This window comes from Tetrao urogallus (assembly GCF_951394365.1).
Source record: "Tetrao urogallus genome assembly, chromosome: 9".
Lineage (NCBI taxonomy): Eukaryota > Metazoa > Chordata > Aves > Galliformes > Phasianidae > Tetrao > Tetrao urogallus.
The window spans coordinates 15061897-15079315 of record NC_136822.1 but is presented as its reverse complement, the minus strand read 5'-3'; the positions used below and the strand labels follow the sequence as shown (position 1 = coordinate 15079315).

Genomic DNA, 17419 nt, shown 5'->3' with positions numbered 1-17419 from the left:
TCTCTATGGATTTGCATCCATGTCTCTGTGGATAGATAAGGCAAGGAAGAAAACGCTGTGATCTAGGGGCACTGGGGCTGTCATTGCTTCTTCAAAATGAAGCATAAAACAGCAATGGCATTGAGAGCATTCATGTCAGTGCTGTGCGATGCTGTCACCGCTGATGGCCATGCGCTCCCCCAGATTTGCTTTCAAAAGAGAAATTTCAGAAATAGGCTGAGATGGACATGAAATGGCACAGCCCAAAGCAATGGGCACAGCTACTGCTTGGCTGGGCACAGGGCATTCCAGAGTGTGTGAGTGGGGTGTCTGCACGTAGCTGTGCTGTGCTGCCTGGGCCAGGAGGCGCTCACCGGGCATTACAGCTCCTTAGTGCACAGGTGCCCAGGAGAGGGCACTCAACATCAGACAAACCACTTTCTCAGAGGTAAGAGGTTGAGAAAAATGGGTCACTGCAGAGGTGTTGCAGTCCTCTTTTTACCAGTGAGGGTGAGAAAATAGGAATTCTAAGGAAAGGAGAAAGGTGAGGAAAAAAATTAAAGCCTTTCTGGGAAGAGAGCATTAGAATTAGTACAATCATTTTTTTTTTTCCCATTATCAGTTGGAAGACTGATAAAGCAGCAAGGAGATGGGAGGAGTGAGTATATCTTTAGTAACTGCAGTTATTTCTTTTCTAATTGTCTGCCTGTTAAACTTGCCATGGAGCAGTGCTTGCTTCCTTCTGGATCAACTGCAAAATGTGACAATGAATGAAGACCAAAGAAAGTGGTGATCCCTTAGAACTGTAGGATATCGTGAAGGCTTTGGGAGATAGACAATTTAATACCTCTGTATTTTTTTTTTTCTTCATTAATGAAAATGGTAGTGTTGATCCAGAGGCAAATACATTTAACGTCAGGGATGTTCATGGAAGATTTCTGTCTAGATTAGGGAGAAGAAGTTAGAAAATAACGGGATTGATGTGATGTTTTCACATTGGCGAGGCTGATTCATCCCAGGGCACTGAGGGAGCAGTACCAACCTCAGAGCAATTAGCAACTGTCTGTGAGAACCTGTGGAGGATGGGAAAAGGTCAAACGTTTGTTTGTCTTCGGGAGGTAGGAGAAGTTGCAGAGGTATAAATCAGCCTGATGGCACTCCTCAGAATGTCCTGGCAAAAACAATCATATGATAAGACTGGGAGGGAAACAGAAAAGTCTGTAATCACCAAATAACGTTGACTTAATGTGATATGGTGTTTATTTAACGTTCTCACTGATGGTGTGGCTAGAGGTCTGGTTTTAGGAGAAAAGGCATTAATGTAGTGTACTGCTCTTTAACATGGCTGTGACACAATCTCAGAAAGAATCTAGGGAAAAGTGAGGAGACTGAAGCTTTGCAAAACTTAATGGAAAACTGGGAATACTGGGAATGGATGGCACACTGTCAAATGGAAAGGATAAACTGAGTGGGATTTATTTCTATATCTAGTTCTATTCAGCATTTAATCAAAGACCTTGGTAGTTAGCACAAACACCAAGCCTCGTGCAGCCCAATTTCTTGAAGCTATCAGATCCCAAATTGTTGCATGCAGCAAGGTGAGAAACATTCCCAAACTCGTTGTGGTTCATGGAAGCCTAAAAGTAACACCTTTTTATTTGGATTTATTACTTTCATGCTTGTGTGAAAGCTGTGATAACACTGGTATTTCTCCTTATTTCTTTTAATGTCAGATAGTTAGAGAGGTGAGGGTGACCCTGTTCTAACATCTGTCCATCAGGATTGCTAGTTTTCTCTGTGGAGTTTCTGTGGAGATCTTTCTTGAGCATCACAGTTCTCACAGATCAGTAAACTGCAGCAGAGAAATGCTTTCTCATCTATGGAGCATTTTGCAGTGCTTTGAGTTGCTGAAAAGCCAGAGCATTCCAATTTTATGTCCAGAGCTAAAATATTTTATTCAGATTTTCTTGAATAAAAGATGTAGCAGGAAAAAGCAGAAATATTTCATTAAGAAAATTCTGAGGTGTTATTTGAAATCCTGAAAAAAAAGTCTGATTTTAATATTTTGACAGCGCATCCTCTGAGGAGCCAGGCAGAGGGCACCAAAGGTCCCTTGCACAGAGCAGTGCCTGCTTTGCTGGAACCAGTTTGGCAAGAGCTAGCTGTAAAGGTACAAGTTTCACTCGGGTGCGCTGTAGCTCATTATGTGTTCATCTGCCATCAACATGAGTCTGGTTCAGGATGGGAAGGAGCGGCTGCGCACAAATGCACAGATTCAGATGCTGTGATATGATGCATTCAATAGGTTTCTTGGAGATTTTGGTATAACAGAGCACTGGTGAATCATAGAACACAATCACAGCATCATTAAGGTTAGAAAAGACCACTAAGATCACCAAGTCCAACCCCAACCCACCCCCACCACACCACTAACTGTGTCCCTCAGTGCCACGTCTCCATGGTTCTGGAACACCTCCAGGGATGGTGACTCCACCACCTCCCTGGGCAGCCTGTGCCAGTGCATCACCACGCTTTCTTGATTACTGGGTACGGTGCTGTAATTCACTGTGACCACGTTCCTCTGATCGAGATAAGAGGTCCATATTCACTCTGTATTTATGGTCTCCCACATACAGGAATGCAACGCACTGAGGAAGCTTCCAAACAAACATATCTCGTATATACCCTCATTTTCGCTAGGTGAGACACTGGCATTACACCAGGCCCAGATGCTGGAAAAACAAAGTAATTATTTGTAAAGTGGGAATTGCAACAGCAAGGCTTAGGAGCACAACATCGTTGCTTTTACCCTTTGTCCTTTCATAGAATCATAAAATAGAATCATTGAGGCTGGAAAAGACCCCTAAGATCACCAAGTCCAACCCCAACCCATACCCACCACACCTCTAACCACTTCCTTCAGTGCTGCATCTCCACTGCTCCTGGACACCTCCAGGAATGGTGACTCCACCACCAACCTTGGCAGCCTGTGCCAGTGCATCACCACTCTTTTGGAGAAGTTCTTCCCAATATTCTTTCCTTGCTGTTAAGTATTGCCAAGAGAGAAAAACTCTGCTATAATTCAAAACAAACAAAAGCAAACCAGAAATTATTAAATAGAATAATTTTAGCTATTTTCCATCGTTTTCATTATTTCATTCAGTTATGTTTCTGCAGGAGAGAAATTGGGACTGAGAATTTCTGGGTTCTTTAGGCTGAGTTTGACAAGAAGATGAAGACAGAGCTGGTCAAAATGATTCCCCTTGAACACTGGATCAAAGAAATCTCTGTACTCCATGCATCTGAGCAGCAGAAAATATCTCCACAGCCCAACTTGAAATGCTTAGTGAACAAAGGTAGAGGACTCACCTTTCTGCTTGCCTTCCTGTCCTGAAAGGTGGGTTGTGCTGCAAGTGCAGATGTTAAAAAGATGACTGCCACGTTACCAACAGGCTGCAATGAGTGTCTGCATGTAGCAAACTGCCTTGCTACCCACTGGCAGTTGTCAGATTGCGTGTGTGTTAAACAGGCTGCTCAGAGGGCTGTGGGTGCCCCATCCCTGGAGACACCAAGGTTGGATGGGGCCCTGGGCAGCCTGATGTGGTGGGGGGCAAAAAGTCCATGGCAGGGGTTGGGGTTGGGTGGACTTTGAAGCCACTCAGTGATTCTATGAATACCAGCTTGCATATATTGGAATTTTCAGGCTTTTAGAAAATTCTGTATTATTTCATGGTTTCAAGTTGGTCCCTCTGGAACCTTCATTATGAGGTATGCTAAAATTTCACTGTTTGATCACACACTGTGTTATTCACAGGGTACCCATGGGGCAGGACAGACGTTGCCGATGGCACAGGTCACATTTGGTATCTCAACACCCTTATCACCCAGTGGGTGCATTCAGCCTTACTTCATCCTCAACATTTACACTGAAGCGAATACTGCATGTATACACAGCATTTCCTGGGAATGGCCTCAGGCTGTGCAAGGGGAGGGTCAGGTTGGGTATTTGGGAAAAGATTTTCTCCAAAAGAGTGGTGAGAAAAGTGGCTGGAATAAGCACCTCACTACCAGAGAGGTAGTGGAATCACCATTCCTGGAGGTGTTCAGGAAATGTTTAGACGTGGCACTAAGGGATGTGGTTTAGTGAGGTTATATTGGTGGTAGGTGGACAGTTAGGATGATTTTGGAGGTCTTTTCCAACCTTGGTGATTCTGTAATTCTATGATTCTATATCAAAACACTAAATTAATATAAAAGGAAGCATTTGTTTTCAAATCACAACTGCAGTTCCTACAAGTTGCGAGTAAACTGTGCTTCTCCAGACCTGAACTTTGTTGTCTGAAGATAGACATCCATTAAGTGAACATACAATTAGCAGTTGGCTACATCTGAAGGGTAGGGACTGCGACTTGCCAAGCATTACACAGGCATTCAGGGTGAGAAGCCAGCTCGAAAAAGTAGTTTTCTGTTGATGTGGCCAGATTTTCTTGCTCTTCCCTGACTCCTCATGACAGCATCAGAATCCTGCAGCAGAGGGATGAAGGCCTGAAGCAACAGACAAAGCCTTCTGTCATCTCAATTTGTTCACGGAGCAAGGCACTGACGCAATGCTGCCGATAGGATGTGGCACATCATTAAAGACTTTATGCACACAAGGGTCTGAACAGAGCTCTGACATGGGAACAGCAATCTGAGTAGAGATTCAAGTGGAACTGTGTGGCATAGTTATCTTGCAATTACAATATGCAGAGATGTTACCTCCTTTCATGTGCATCCTCTTATTACTGCAGTCCTGGGAGTGCCTTGCTCAGCCACTGATTGAAGTCCGTTTGTGGTTTCATTTGGTCATGTAGCTCTTTTTGGCATCCATAAACTGAACATCACAGGGATCTCTGGGGACAAAAAGTCTATTCATTAAAGAAATTATTATCATATGATTGTGACCGCCTTGTCTAGAAGAATTTTCTCCTTCTGAAGGTGTACTGGAAGTACCAAGAATAAAGAAAGATGAAATTATCCTACTGTTTTTATAAGTATTTGACAAGAAAGATAAGGAAAGTAACAAAAGCATATAAGGCCCATTGGTCAGCAAAGAAATCTTCCCATTTACCCATGGGTATTTTTTTAACTGGAGTCACTCTGGGCACTGATCGAGGTGAAACTGGTTGTAAATGTGGGAAACAGCATCACTTTGGAGAGGTCTCCATGGGCTGAGTCACCTGGCTACAACCCCACAAAGCTGCCATGTGCGGGAGCTGTGCCTATTTCTGCAAAGCCCTACAAAAGGAAAAGGTCAGATCGTCTTGCCTGGAAATTCCCAGCTATCTTTTTATTGGGACAGTAAATAAAAATTAGGTCACATTTCCTTTTTTTTTTTTTTCTTTCCTTTGCTTACGTGTGGGGATGTGTCCATGTGCTGCAGTTGCTTCATGTGCAATCGGTTGAGAAACTTAGGGCCGAAGGACTGCGTTTTCCATGCCAGTGTTGACTGCTAATCTCTTGCACATTTGTTTGTTCTATAGCATCTGTGGCTGCCACCCAACGTTACCTCTGATCTGTAAATAATTGGTAAATGCTGAAAGCTGCTGAGTGTGCTTTCCATCTTTCTTGAAAGCCGCATGAGCAGAGGTGCTGTAGATGCTGGAAGGCAGCTGCATGGCAGAGCCGTATGTGACGCTGTCTGAGAGTTTTCTTCCACAGGAGGTTTAGATAAACAAGGTCATTGATTAAATGTGTCCCTCCCTCCTGCAGGGAACTGGCAGAAAATCAGCAAAGAAACAGCATGGCGGCAGCTGCTGGGAGGGAGGGCAGATTAGCAGGGCTTGTCAGGGCACAGTTCTTCTGTAAGATCAATTTTAAAGGGAATTTCTTGCCACACATGGTGTGCAACTCTCCTGTTCTCTTTGTATGAACACCTCACAGTGCTTGTCCCCATCGTCCTTGGAAGCAAGGAGGAAACTCCCTGAGCAGGCAAGAAAGGTGTGAGTCAGCTTCTGGCCATTTACATGGCCCACTGTCGCATTGCTGCTTTAGCAAAACAGATTTCTTCTTTTAGCAGCTTAATGTGGTTAGTGCTTCACTTTGTAAGGCTGCTGGCTGCCATCGAGCTGGAGATTTAGGAGTGTGGATGTGATGGGAGGTTATTGAGCTTCTGTGCTATTAACTCATTTTTTTTTCCCCTTTAAGAGATACAAAATTAAATACAGAAATCTCACTAAATCTTTTTCCGAAGTATCTGGGAGGCTTATTTATGATCCTGAGTCAAACTGTAAAACCAGGGATATCATAGAAAGCAACCCAGTCCGAGATAAAGTCTGCAAGGGGAGAAGCAGGAATGGCAGTGTGATTAATTGAAGGCTCAGAACTGTCACCACTTCAGGTTTGGTCGGAGGATGTGATGTCTTCCTACAGTTACATGCCAGTCGGTAATCCTCTGCGATGCCCACTTGGCCACTTCTGTCTCAGCCTTCCCCTGTATTGTACCTCCTGTTGCTTTTCTTTTGTTTGCCACACACTGATTAACGACTCTGGGGAGTTGTGAATACCTGACTGCAAAGGACTTACAATGAGAGGTGTAAATTGAAGGCAGGCAGTGGGAGTTGGTACAGCTCCACTTGTACTAATCTGGGATAATGTATTGCTACAAGTGGAGTGTAGTAATTATATTACTGAGTTGGGCTGATTCTGCCTTTCATGTTTCACAGCTGACTATAATTTAAGTTCATGCTGTGCAAATGTAGGGGTATTAATACTTGTCTGATTAGCAAGTCAGCTCCGTTACAAATTTTAAATATAAATAATCCTGTAGGGGTTATAGGAATAGATATCTTTTCTTTGACATATCCTAAGTGTGGTTAATAATGATAAACCACCCTGAGTTGCTTGATAGATTGGGGAACTAGAGAAATGAAATCATTCCTTATTGTTAGTACTGTATAAAGTGAATTGAAGTTACAGATCCATCCTTAAGTCTTGCGTGGGTTGGTGGTTCTTTGTTTTTTTTTTTTTTGTTTTTTTTGTTTGGAAAAATTGCTCAGAAAGAATGGTGGTGCATTGGCACAGGCTGCCCAGGGAGGTGATGGAGTCACTCCCCACAGGTGTTCCAGAACCACTGAGGGATGTGGGCAATACTGTTGGTAGGTAGATGGTTGGACTAGATGCTCCCAGAGGTCATTTCCAACCTTAATGATTCTATAAACTCCTGCACATCCTGGTTTTGAGCACATGGACTGTTTAAAGGTAGTGATGGGACCTGGGCCACGCTGGTCCTGCAAATAAGTGTTGCTGATTGTGTGTCTGGAAGAGGAGGCATGAGTCTATTTATTAGCTTTGCATAGATAAGGTCATAAAAAATGACTTTTCTATTCTGTCTTCCCTGTACAGTGCAGGCATAAAGGTATGTACGATAGCTGCAGCGTTGGGCAAAGTGAAGGAGACAGAATGATATCACTGAGTCACTTATTTCCCTAATATGCCAGGTTTGCAAAATACTGCATGTATGTGGGAGGACAGGGCAGTTTCTTGTTCAGGCTTGCGCTTCATTTTTCAATAAAGACGCTTTCTCTTTCCAATGCAAGATAAGATCCCCTGATAATTGACACTATGCTTTCCCCCTTCTGTGTTGTGCAGTAGGTGTGAATCCCTTTGTTAGCAGATGATGGATTTTTGACGTGTTCTGTAAACTTACTGACAGCTGGTCATCATAGCCAGGACTCTGAAACTGTGATTGAAACTGTAGAAAATAAACCAAGGGTAACAAAACCCTTAACAGAAGGGATGTACTAAAAAATAGAAATTAATAGCAATTAGAAATTTATATTTAATTGCTAGATACAGCATAATTTTTATGTTTTGACATTGTGATGTATGTTTGTAAACATTATCTTTGTGTCATTAATCCTCACTTGAGGAAAATGCTATTTGTGTACTGGCAGGCAAATCCAAATTTGCAACTACATGTAAAGATAAATAACATTTGAGACTAAAACACCAGTGAAGTTTAACCTACTATTTACATTCTGGCATGTAACTCTCATCATCTGAATTCAGTAACTAGGAGATGAACAACTATGTATGTTTTAAGGTTTCCAAGGCTTCAGCAGAAGTCATTCCATGTTTTCAGGTTCTGGCTACCTACAGACAGGTTGGTATGGCTCTGGTCAGTGATCAGTCTGATCTATCTGAGTAATGGGAATAGATGGGGTGCCAGAAAAGGGTAGGTAGTGATAAAGAGGGAGGGACAGAGGGAGGGAAAGAACTGAGACTCTATAGGACTCAGTCTGCAAAAACTGGCGTAACGAGGAGGAAGATCACCTTTCCCAAGCTCCAGTACTCTAAGCTGAAAAGTCAGCTTTGAAATGCTGACAATTAGTCAAGCTTTAGTCATTTTGGTAATTTTTTTATTAAGTGTTCAGTTTCTCAAACTGCAAAAGGCACGCCAGCAATTCCCTCCTGGACCAACTCCTCTCCCATTGCTTGGAAACTTGTTGCACTTGAACTTTCAGTTTCATCGGGATCTTCTGATGGAGGTATTTATTTTCAGATACTCCTAATTGGTTAATTTTTGTCACAACTTAAAGCTGATACATTAGCAACCAAATGACATTTTTAACTCTGAGGAGAGGGGCAGACAAAGTTTGAATCATAGAATATCTTGAGTTGCAAGGGACCCCACAGGGATCATTGACTCCAACTCATCTTTATATATATATATGTATGAAGATGAACTTGATTCCTATATTCAGGTTATGTGAAATGAACTGGCTTCACAATAAGCTCAGTCCTCAGTGATTCTTAAGAACCAAACAAAGTTGTGGATAGGGTTTCTGACTCATTATTTAGCTAGGAGAATACTGAGTTAAAAAGATGCTTCTCCACTGCTGATAACTCAGCAGGGAGGTGTCACTGCCTATAGCAGAGGAGCTGAAACTAGATGATCTTAAATGTGCCCTTCCAATTCAAACCATTCTGTGATTCCATGATTCTAACTCCAAATGTGTTACTTGAGGAGAAATAAGTGACTGCTGTGACCAAGTGGATGTAATTCTGGTGGTGCTTTACACAAAGTCTACCATCTTTTCTGTATCACTGTGGGAGTAGAGTCCCATTCTTGCATGAAGCTCTTTTTCCATTATTAACTGAATTTCTTCTGTCATACTCTTGTCTCTGCTTGGGGGTTTCTACTGTCTCCAATGGTCAGTGCTCTTTGTATTGTGACTTAGCTGCAACACACTGCAGAGCTGTTGACTAATTTGTTGTTCCACCTTCTCTCCTGGAGCACACAGAGGAAGCAGGTTTAATCGGTTGGCTTCCTCTTGCAACAGAAGGGTTACCTGGAGGCACAGAACCCCTGAGATGTGCACAGTGTGGCTGTTCTATTAGCTAGTACAAACCTGGGGACTGGATATGACACAACCTAAAATGCCAAGTTTGCTTTGTTTTGGTGCCATGTTGCTGCAGCCTGTGCTTTGAAAGGAAAGTCACTTCCCCAGGGTCATTACAATTGGCTACTGGAAGCCTCAGAAAAGCAAGTCTGCTTCTAGCTGTAATTCTATTCATAGGGATGATGTTCACAGCATGAAACTGGCCAGTGAATAAATTTGGCCAGTGAATACCAAGTGTGGTATCTACTGGGGGTGTATGGAGCTTCACGTGTTCTCTTCTGGCAACTCTCCCATCTACAGCTGGCAAAAACTTATGGCAACATATATACCTTGTGGTTTGGGTGGACCCCGGTGATCATACTGAATGGATTTCAAGCAGTGAAGGATGGCATGACGACACACCCTGAAGATGTTGCTGGGAGAATGGTATCTCCTTTCCTCAAAGCAATGGCCAAAGGAAAAGGTGAGATTTTTCTTCACAAGGATAAATAATGCAGAGTAATGTTGACTTTGCAAACACTTCTGCCTCAGCCTTGTCAAACCCTCTACCCTCCCATTCAGAATGCTCTCCCAATGGATGCTGCCCAAATCCACTATCAGTCCTCATGCATCGCCTGCTATTCGTCGTGATGCCTTTTATCCTGAGCTTTCCCAAGCCTGGGAAACACTCCAAATCAGGTTATTTCTAGGTGACTTTTTTCTCTGTGTTCAAGATGTGTGCAATCCTAGCTCAGGACTCAGCAATCTCGCTCTCTTCATGGAATAATCTATCCTGCTGCAAGGGATTTTGCTGCACGTTCCATGGACACAAAGCATCCTGGTAGGTTTGGCAACTACGTGTAATACATGTGGCTGCCAAACACCTTCCATGTAGTTTGGATATATTGGGCTATGATTTGTGATTACTGAAATTTGACCACCTAAAGATACTTTTATCACAGTGTGTTCCCTGATTTACTCCATATACTTTTATCACAGTGTGTTCCCTGATTTACTCCATATATTTCACAACATACTATTTTTAAGTGAATCGTTTGTGTCTATGGTAAATGTTAATATGCCAGGGAATGCTCTCAGGTATTTTACTGGCAAGTGGTCGCTCGTGGAAGCAGCAGAGACGCTTTGGTATAATGACTCTACGCAACCTGGGAATGGGGAAAAAAGGCCTGGAGTACCAAGTGCAAGAGGAGGCTGCTCACCTGGTGGAGCTCTTTAGGAACCTGAAAGGTATCTATCTGCTGTGAAATTATACACTTTTCAGTCCTGGATCCATACCTTCAGCATGAAAGCTTACCCTCTTTCTAGGGTCAGAGTGGGTACAGAATGGGATATCCAATTCTGAAGCCTGAAGAGCAGAGTCAGTCTGTTATTATAAGTGGGAATTTCTTAAAAAGCTCTTTCTAAACTTACTGAAGTAGCAAACTTCTGAAATCCCTCTTCCTTGGGTTTATCATTTATATATCATTTACTGAATGAACAATAGCGTGGTGTCATTGAATTACGTGGCAAAGTCAATCATGACTTTTCCACAGTAGGTAGCTAAAGAGTATTGCAGAGATGAGTCCTTATTCTAAATCCCGACGATGCCAAGTGCCATGACATAAACTGGGGATTTTAGTGTCTGTCTGGCTAAATGACTATTGGCAATAGAACCAAAAGTAGGAGGTGAGAGGGGAACTTCAGCAGATGATCTGGCTCAGTGTAGCATCCAAGCCAGGATCACTTCCATCCAAAACATTTTTGACAGATGCCTGTCTCATATCTTTAAAAAAAATCATCAGAAATAACTACAGTTTCAGATGTGGAGAGTATACAAACATTTTGTTTGCAGTTTCTATCCATCTATTCTGCCTCTTTAGCTTTCCCTAGCACAGGAAGGGCTATGAGATTGTTTTAGAACAATGCTCAAAGACTATGTATTATTTTTGTGAATACACATTTATGCCACATCTGTCCCCATTCATGCCCCAGCTCAGTAAATGGAGAATTTTATGCAATCTCTATTATTTTCTTGTTCTGTTTATGTAAGGAACAGCTGAAGAAAACACTGAAAGTGAACTCTAGTTACTGTGTTTGCAGGAAGACCTATGGACCCTTCTTTTCCTCTTTTCCATTCTATTTCAAATGTAATCTGTGCTGTGGTTTTTGGATATCACTTTTCTGATGAGGACAAAACCTTCCACGAGCTGATCAGTGCCACAGAGAAGATATTTAGTTTTGCAGGCAGCTTCATTTATCAGGTGCGTAAATAACGGGTTGTTTTTTTTCTGAACTAGGTCAGAAATGAAAGGGCAGTTACAAAAATAGGTCTTCAGTACATGGAGAACTTTTTGCAACAGCACAAAAACAACATATATGTTCTCTGACAGTCCCAAGATTCAAGTTTTGTCTAAGATTTTTTGTTAGGTAGCCCCCATAAGATACAATGAAGGCCAACTTTGCATCCAAATTTTCTCCATGAGTTACATTTTGACGTTTGCATCAGTGAATAAACTGGGTAATGGGGATTTTCAATGGCATGACAAATTCCACTGATATTTGAGTTTTGTAGGACAAAGGAAACCAAAATGTTGATGAGGTAGTAAACCTTCTGACTTGTTTCTGGTAGTAAACAAATCTATCACGTGATAGTAACACTATTCAGGTCACCTATAGTAAAGCTGCTATTTAAGCAGATAGAAGGAACGTCTCTTTAGTCCTGCCTCAGTAATATGGAAGGCTTCAGAGAAGGTTCAAGATACTCTCTAAAACTGCACAGTGCAAAGACAAACTATAAACTGTGTCAGGAAGTAATGAGACAAATGTCTGCTACAAGCTTATAACATTAGTGTAATTAATTAGGGAAAAGAGACTGGTGTAAACTAACAGATAACAGGATGAAAAAGGCAAATGGGACCCTTGAGTGTTTCCAGCAATACCTTCCCTTAGATCCAGAGAAGTGTCTTACTGGGTTCTGGTGTGTAACCACTGCTGGTGTGTCACTCCTGCAGCTGTATGAAATCCTCCCCTGGCTGATGTGCCGTCTCCCCGGTCCTCATAAGAGAGTGTTGTCTTGCTATGATGTCCTGAGTTCTTTTTCAAGGATGGAGGTCAGAAGACATGTGGAGAGAGGGACACCAGATGAACCGCGGGATTTCATTGACTTTTATCTGGCTGAGATAGAGAAAGTAAGTGTTCATTCTGCCTGGTCGCACAGCGATGGAGTATGTAGGGCCAAACAGCCATTCTGAAGCCTTATTGTAGTCTGTTGTATTTCATAGGCTTGTTTACACAAACAATGCCATAATAAGCCTGCTTCTCTTCCTCCCTGCCCAGGTTATTCATTTCTCTAGCAGGAAGTGTCCCATGAGCTAAAGAAGCTCTGTTAAGGACACAGTGTTTTCTGATTCAAACTTTGTCATTTTGGAATACCTTTGGAAGCTAAGAAGCAACTTGAGGTACCTAAGAAATATCTCCTGGAGGTGATGATGTATGTGTAGCTACTACCTCTGGTCATCATCTTTCAGCTAATCAGGCTGCCATGTTCTCAGTGTTGGCACATGGGCTCGGGAAGAAGGTCATACATCCTTTTTACAATAGATATGAGTGTCTCCTACAAGATTTACTAAAATAAACACTTTAGAGGCAAAGATGCATCTTTTCACCTGAATTTTCTCTAATGGTTTTCTATTTTACTCATTATAAGAAAAAATACTTGGATACCTTTTTTCCACCACTTGACATCTATCCTAAACTGAGAGAGGACACGATCGTCATCATCTCTTGTTAAGATTCTTTTGTTCAGATGCTTTATTCTTTCTTATTTACTTCCCTGTTTGATATCTTGTGGAGACCAAGGCACAGAGAGTGACACATCGTGGGCCACATGTTTAGAAGTGCACTCTGGACAAACTGTAAAAGCTGCTGCTACTTTTTGCATAGAATCCTAGAATTGTTAAGTTTGAAAAAGACCTCTAAGATCACCAAGTCCAACCATCCATGTATTGCCCAATAAACCTCATCCCTTAGTCAACAGGCGTAAGCCTGCCTGTTTCTTTTCCCTTTTACAATGAAATAATATTTCATCTCATGAAAAAGAGCAATGCAGACTTACAATGTACATTTGAGAAATGGTTCACTTCTTAGTACCTCTTAGTCAAAAACTGTAACTCTGAATATTCTTTGTGCATGTTTCTCAGCTGCTTCTCAGGCAGAAGACATGAAGGATGATCTAACTTTTATGGTTTAACTTCAACTTTTTATCATAATCTACAGTCTAAAGATGAGGACAAGCCCAAGTATGATGAAGACAACTTGGTGCATGTTATAAATGATCTTTTCCTCGGTGGATCAGAGACCTCAAGCACAACCCTGTACTGGGGACTGCTCTATATGGTAGTTTATCCAGATATCCAAGGTGAGAGAGATTTTTCTGTGAGATACTGTGAGTACAACTAGTGTTAATGGCGGAATGTGAAGAGTTGAATACACGAAAGCCATTAGATGAGCTTGGCTCTGACCCTCTGAGAACACTAAAGCCAACTTGCTAAAATTACAGCAGCAGAAGAAAACAGAGCCCTGTCCTCTGAGCTGACCAAACCAGGTGGCTGAATGGTCCTCTTCCATTTCTGGCACAGCACAGTGCTAAGCACACCAATACTCCTAACATGCCACCGGATTCCATGATCTCTTACTGGCCAAACTAGCTGGTCAAACCTTGGCAAGTTTTAAAGGGCTGCCAGCTGCCCTGAGGAAGGCTTGTGGTTCTGACAGAGTCAGCTGCCTCTTCCTGTAGGGTTAGGCTGATTCTAGTGGTGTTTGTTCAGCATTGCCATACTTGGATCAACTCTGCTTAACTCCTCTCACGCACTGAGAGTATCCGAGATGTTTATGTACATTTTGAAAGAAAGATTTAGATTTTGAGGAAAAGGAAACCAAGCAATCCCTAAATACCTTCAAAATCTGAAGCTGAGTGGCACGTCCTACACTAACCAAGGATGCAGAGAGGAAACATCAGAGCTGGGATAAGTATGGTCCTTGGTTATGATTCTGGGCCACACAGTTTTTGTTGTTGTTTTGTTTTTCTCTTGAGTTTTACTTTCATATATTAAATTGAGATATTGTATGTTAAAGACTTCATATACTATGCTGAGATACTGAATGTTCCTATTTCTCTAAGAAAAAGAAAGCAATTGAAACATTTGGTGCATTTTTCCCATTTCAAATGGTGAATATTTCTCCGTAGAGAAAGTGCAGAAGGAGCTGGATGCTGTTTTGGATCCCTCCCAGACCATCTGCTATGAGCACCGGAAAAAGCTGCCCTATACGAATGCTGTGATCCATGAGATCCAGCGCTTCAGCAACATTGTCTTTGTTGGTCTGCCCAGGGTGTGTGTGAGGAACACAACATTGCTGGGTTACCCTGTCAAAAAGGTATGGATATTTCAATTTAACATCACCTCTTCCGCCTATAAGCTGTTCTCCACATAACCCAGGAGTATGGCCCCTGGTTATCTGCTGTGGGTTACCACTAGAAGTGTCATTAAAACTAGCAGTAGAAGTGGTCACCATCATGCAGTTGTACCAAAATCAATACTATTAATTCCCATTGACATGGCTGCAGGGCTGGAACTGATAATTCCCAATAGAAAATGACTGACAGCTCCCATTTTCTAGGAGGATAATCCTCTAACCACGTGATATCCGCTCACTGAAAAGAAATGGCAACAAGGCAGTAGTAACTGATAGGTGAAGTGAGCCAACAGAACTGTATCAGTAGTTTCTTCCTTGCAGGGCACCATCGTTATTCCAAACATAGCATCTGTTCTCTATGATCCCGAGCAATGGGAGACACCTCGACAGTTCAACCCTGACCACTTCCTGGATAAAGAAGGAAGCTTTGTAAATCGAGACGCCTTCTTACCGTTCTCGGTAGGTAAGTACACCAGCGCTTTGAGTGGCCCCAGTAGATTAGACGAAGGATACAGAAGAGTGAGTATTGCTTCAGACAGCACCGTATATCTCCACTATTTGCTGCTTTTAAAGGATAGTACTGACTCGGTATCTGCTGACAATTCTGTGCTGTCAGGTCCCACTTAGGACACTGCAGTGGGAATGCCACTTGAACTTCCTAGGTTTGCAGCATGTTGCAGTCATCCACTGGTGCTGATTTATTTTTCCTGTATTATTCTTCAGAAGTATTTTTTCCCTGATAAGCAATGTGTCTCCTGTGTGCTGGAATTGCTTGCAATCCCTTCCAAAGGAACAAGCTGAAAGAAAAAACAGAAATTCATCCTCATATGCAAAGTTTCTAGTTACAGAACCAAAATTCCAGTTGCAAAATAAGGGAAGCAAGATAAAAGCACAGTTTGGGATCACATTCAGCAGTTAAGTTCTTACTCTGACAGTCTGGTTCTAGTATCTCTGCTGACATAGCAAGGTAGTCACTTAAATACATTTCCAGGAGTAGTTTCTTAGTGCAAATGGAATAGCTGGCTTTTGTTTTTCCTCTATCTGTCTGCTAATCTGGAAACGTGAATGTATTGTTCACTTGTTTACTTTATATGGTTTCTGTGCCATTCATACCCACTGGTTCCAGGAAGGAACACTTGTCAATTAACAGTAGGCCTCTTGCTTTGCCTGCACATGACCAAGTTTTGTTCAGTTGCAAACGCCGTTGCTAGGCAATTTTGACCCACTGACTTTAAGTCACTAAGAAAGCATGTACAAACTACTGGCAGATTCTTTGGGACTGACCATGAAGCTCAAAATGTCCTATAAGAGGAAAGGCATTTTCGGCCACATTGAGAAAGAAATGACGGTGATACCTCAGAGCTTTTCGTTTGATGATGGTTTTCGTTCCTGACACTGGAAGGGAACTTTTTGAGAAAGAATTCAGGAAGTTTTAGTTCTGTGGCTTTCAGGAACCTGGCCCCGAACAAAACAGTTCCCTTTGCTTACGGCAAGAATGAAAAAAGTGACTGTCAAATAAGTTCCTAGATCTCACTGTCCTTGCCCTCTTCCTCCCGCAGGGCACCGGGTGTGTCTGGGGGAGCATCTGGCAAGGACTGAGCTCTTCATTTTCTTTGCCAACCTGCTACGGGCATTCACCTTCCGGCTCCCTGAGGGAGTGACGACCATCAACACGGAGCCCATTTTTGGGGGCACGCTGCAGCCCCACCCCTACAAGGTTTGTGCCATCCCACGCTAGGCTGCGGCCATCACAGACCACCTGCACCTCAGTGAACTTCCTCTCAGACATATAAATGTTCTTTGATCAACCAGTATATTGACACTAGTCTATCGCAGCACTACTCAGAAAGTGGAGACAAGCCAAGATCCAGACCACCAGTACTTCTGGTATGGTCCTTGTGAAGGTCCCAGGCATTCTTGCAAGGATCCATTATTTTTTTTCCCTTTTGGAGAGCATCCGAAGAAAGACACCATGGCTCCCAGTTGTGAAGATTGCATTCTGTGCCTGCCTGTCCTAGCCAAGTAGGATTGCCATGGAGCTCACTATTGAGCAAATGTCAGTGTGACTAAACAGAAGACCTCAGCAAGAGCTGAGCAGGCATCATTTCTATGAGTAGTCTGACCTCAAGGCATTTGACTCTGGAAAGTGCACATTTAAAGGCCTACTTTGGTTTTACTATCATGAGACATTTTAATTTGTTGGCAGGTTGGAAATAAAAGAAAATAAAATGGGAACACATTGGAATATGAGTGCATTAATGTCTGAGTTTGAGGTAAGCATCTCCCATGGATAAGACAAAAAGAGTCAGTGTGAATTCAAGTGAAATTTCACAATTGCTAACAGTGTGAATGTGCAACTCAGCAGTGTAATCATTGTTATAATGTATTGCCAGTTTGTTTTGTCATTTTTAAAAATTTGTTTTTTATGATGTAGAATCATGCTGACTTTGTCTGGGTTACTAAAAGGTTGGGACCTTCAGCTCTGTAATCAGACCTTCGCTCATTGAATGAACACAGTAACTGGCAGTAGAAGACCTTTATCAACCCTGCTTGGAAGAGGCATAAATGCAGGGCGAGATACTCGCTTTGCCAGTGGATTTCACTGC

The 17419-nt window shown here is 42.4% G+C and overlaps 1 protein-coding gene across 1 annotated transcript; it reads left to right on the top strand.

Annotated features, from left to right (window-relative positions):
• Positions 1 to 8336: 8336 nt before the first annotated feature.
• LOC306949978 (cytochrome P450 2J2-like) lies at positions 8337 to 16551 on the top strand (the record flags this gene model as incomplete). The annotated part of the gene is made up of 9 exons (XM_079540066.1): positions 8337 to 8507; positions 9663 to 9825; positions 10440 to 10589; positions 11442 to 11602; positions 12353 to 12529; positions 13617 to 13758; positions 14587 to 14774; positions 15135 to 15276; positions 16373 to 16551. 9 exons carry the CDS (start codon positions 8337 to 8339, stop codon positions 16549 to 16551), a joined length of 1473 nt encoding a protein of 490 aa, XP_079396192.1.
• Between the last annotated feature and the right edge of the window lie 868 nt (positions 16552 to 17419).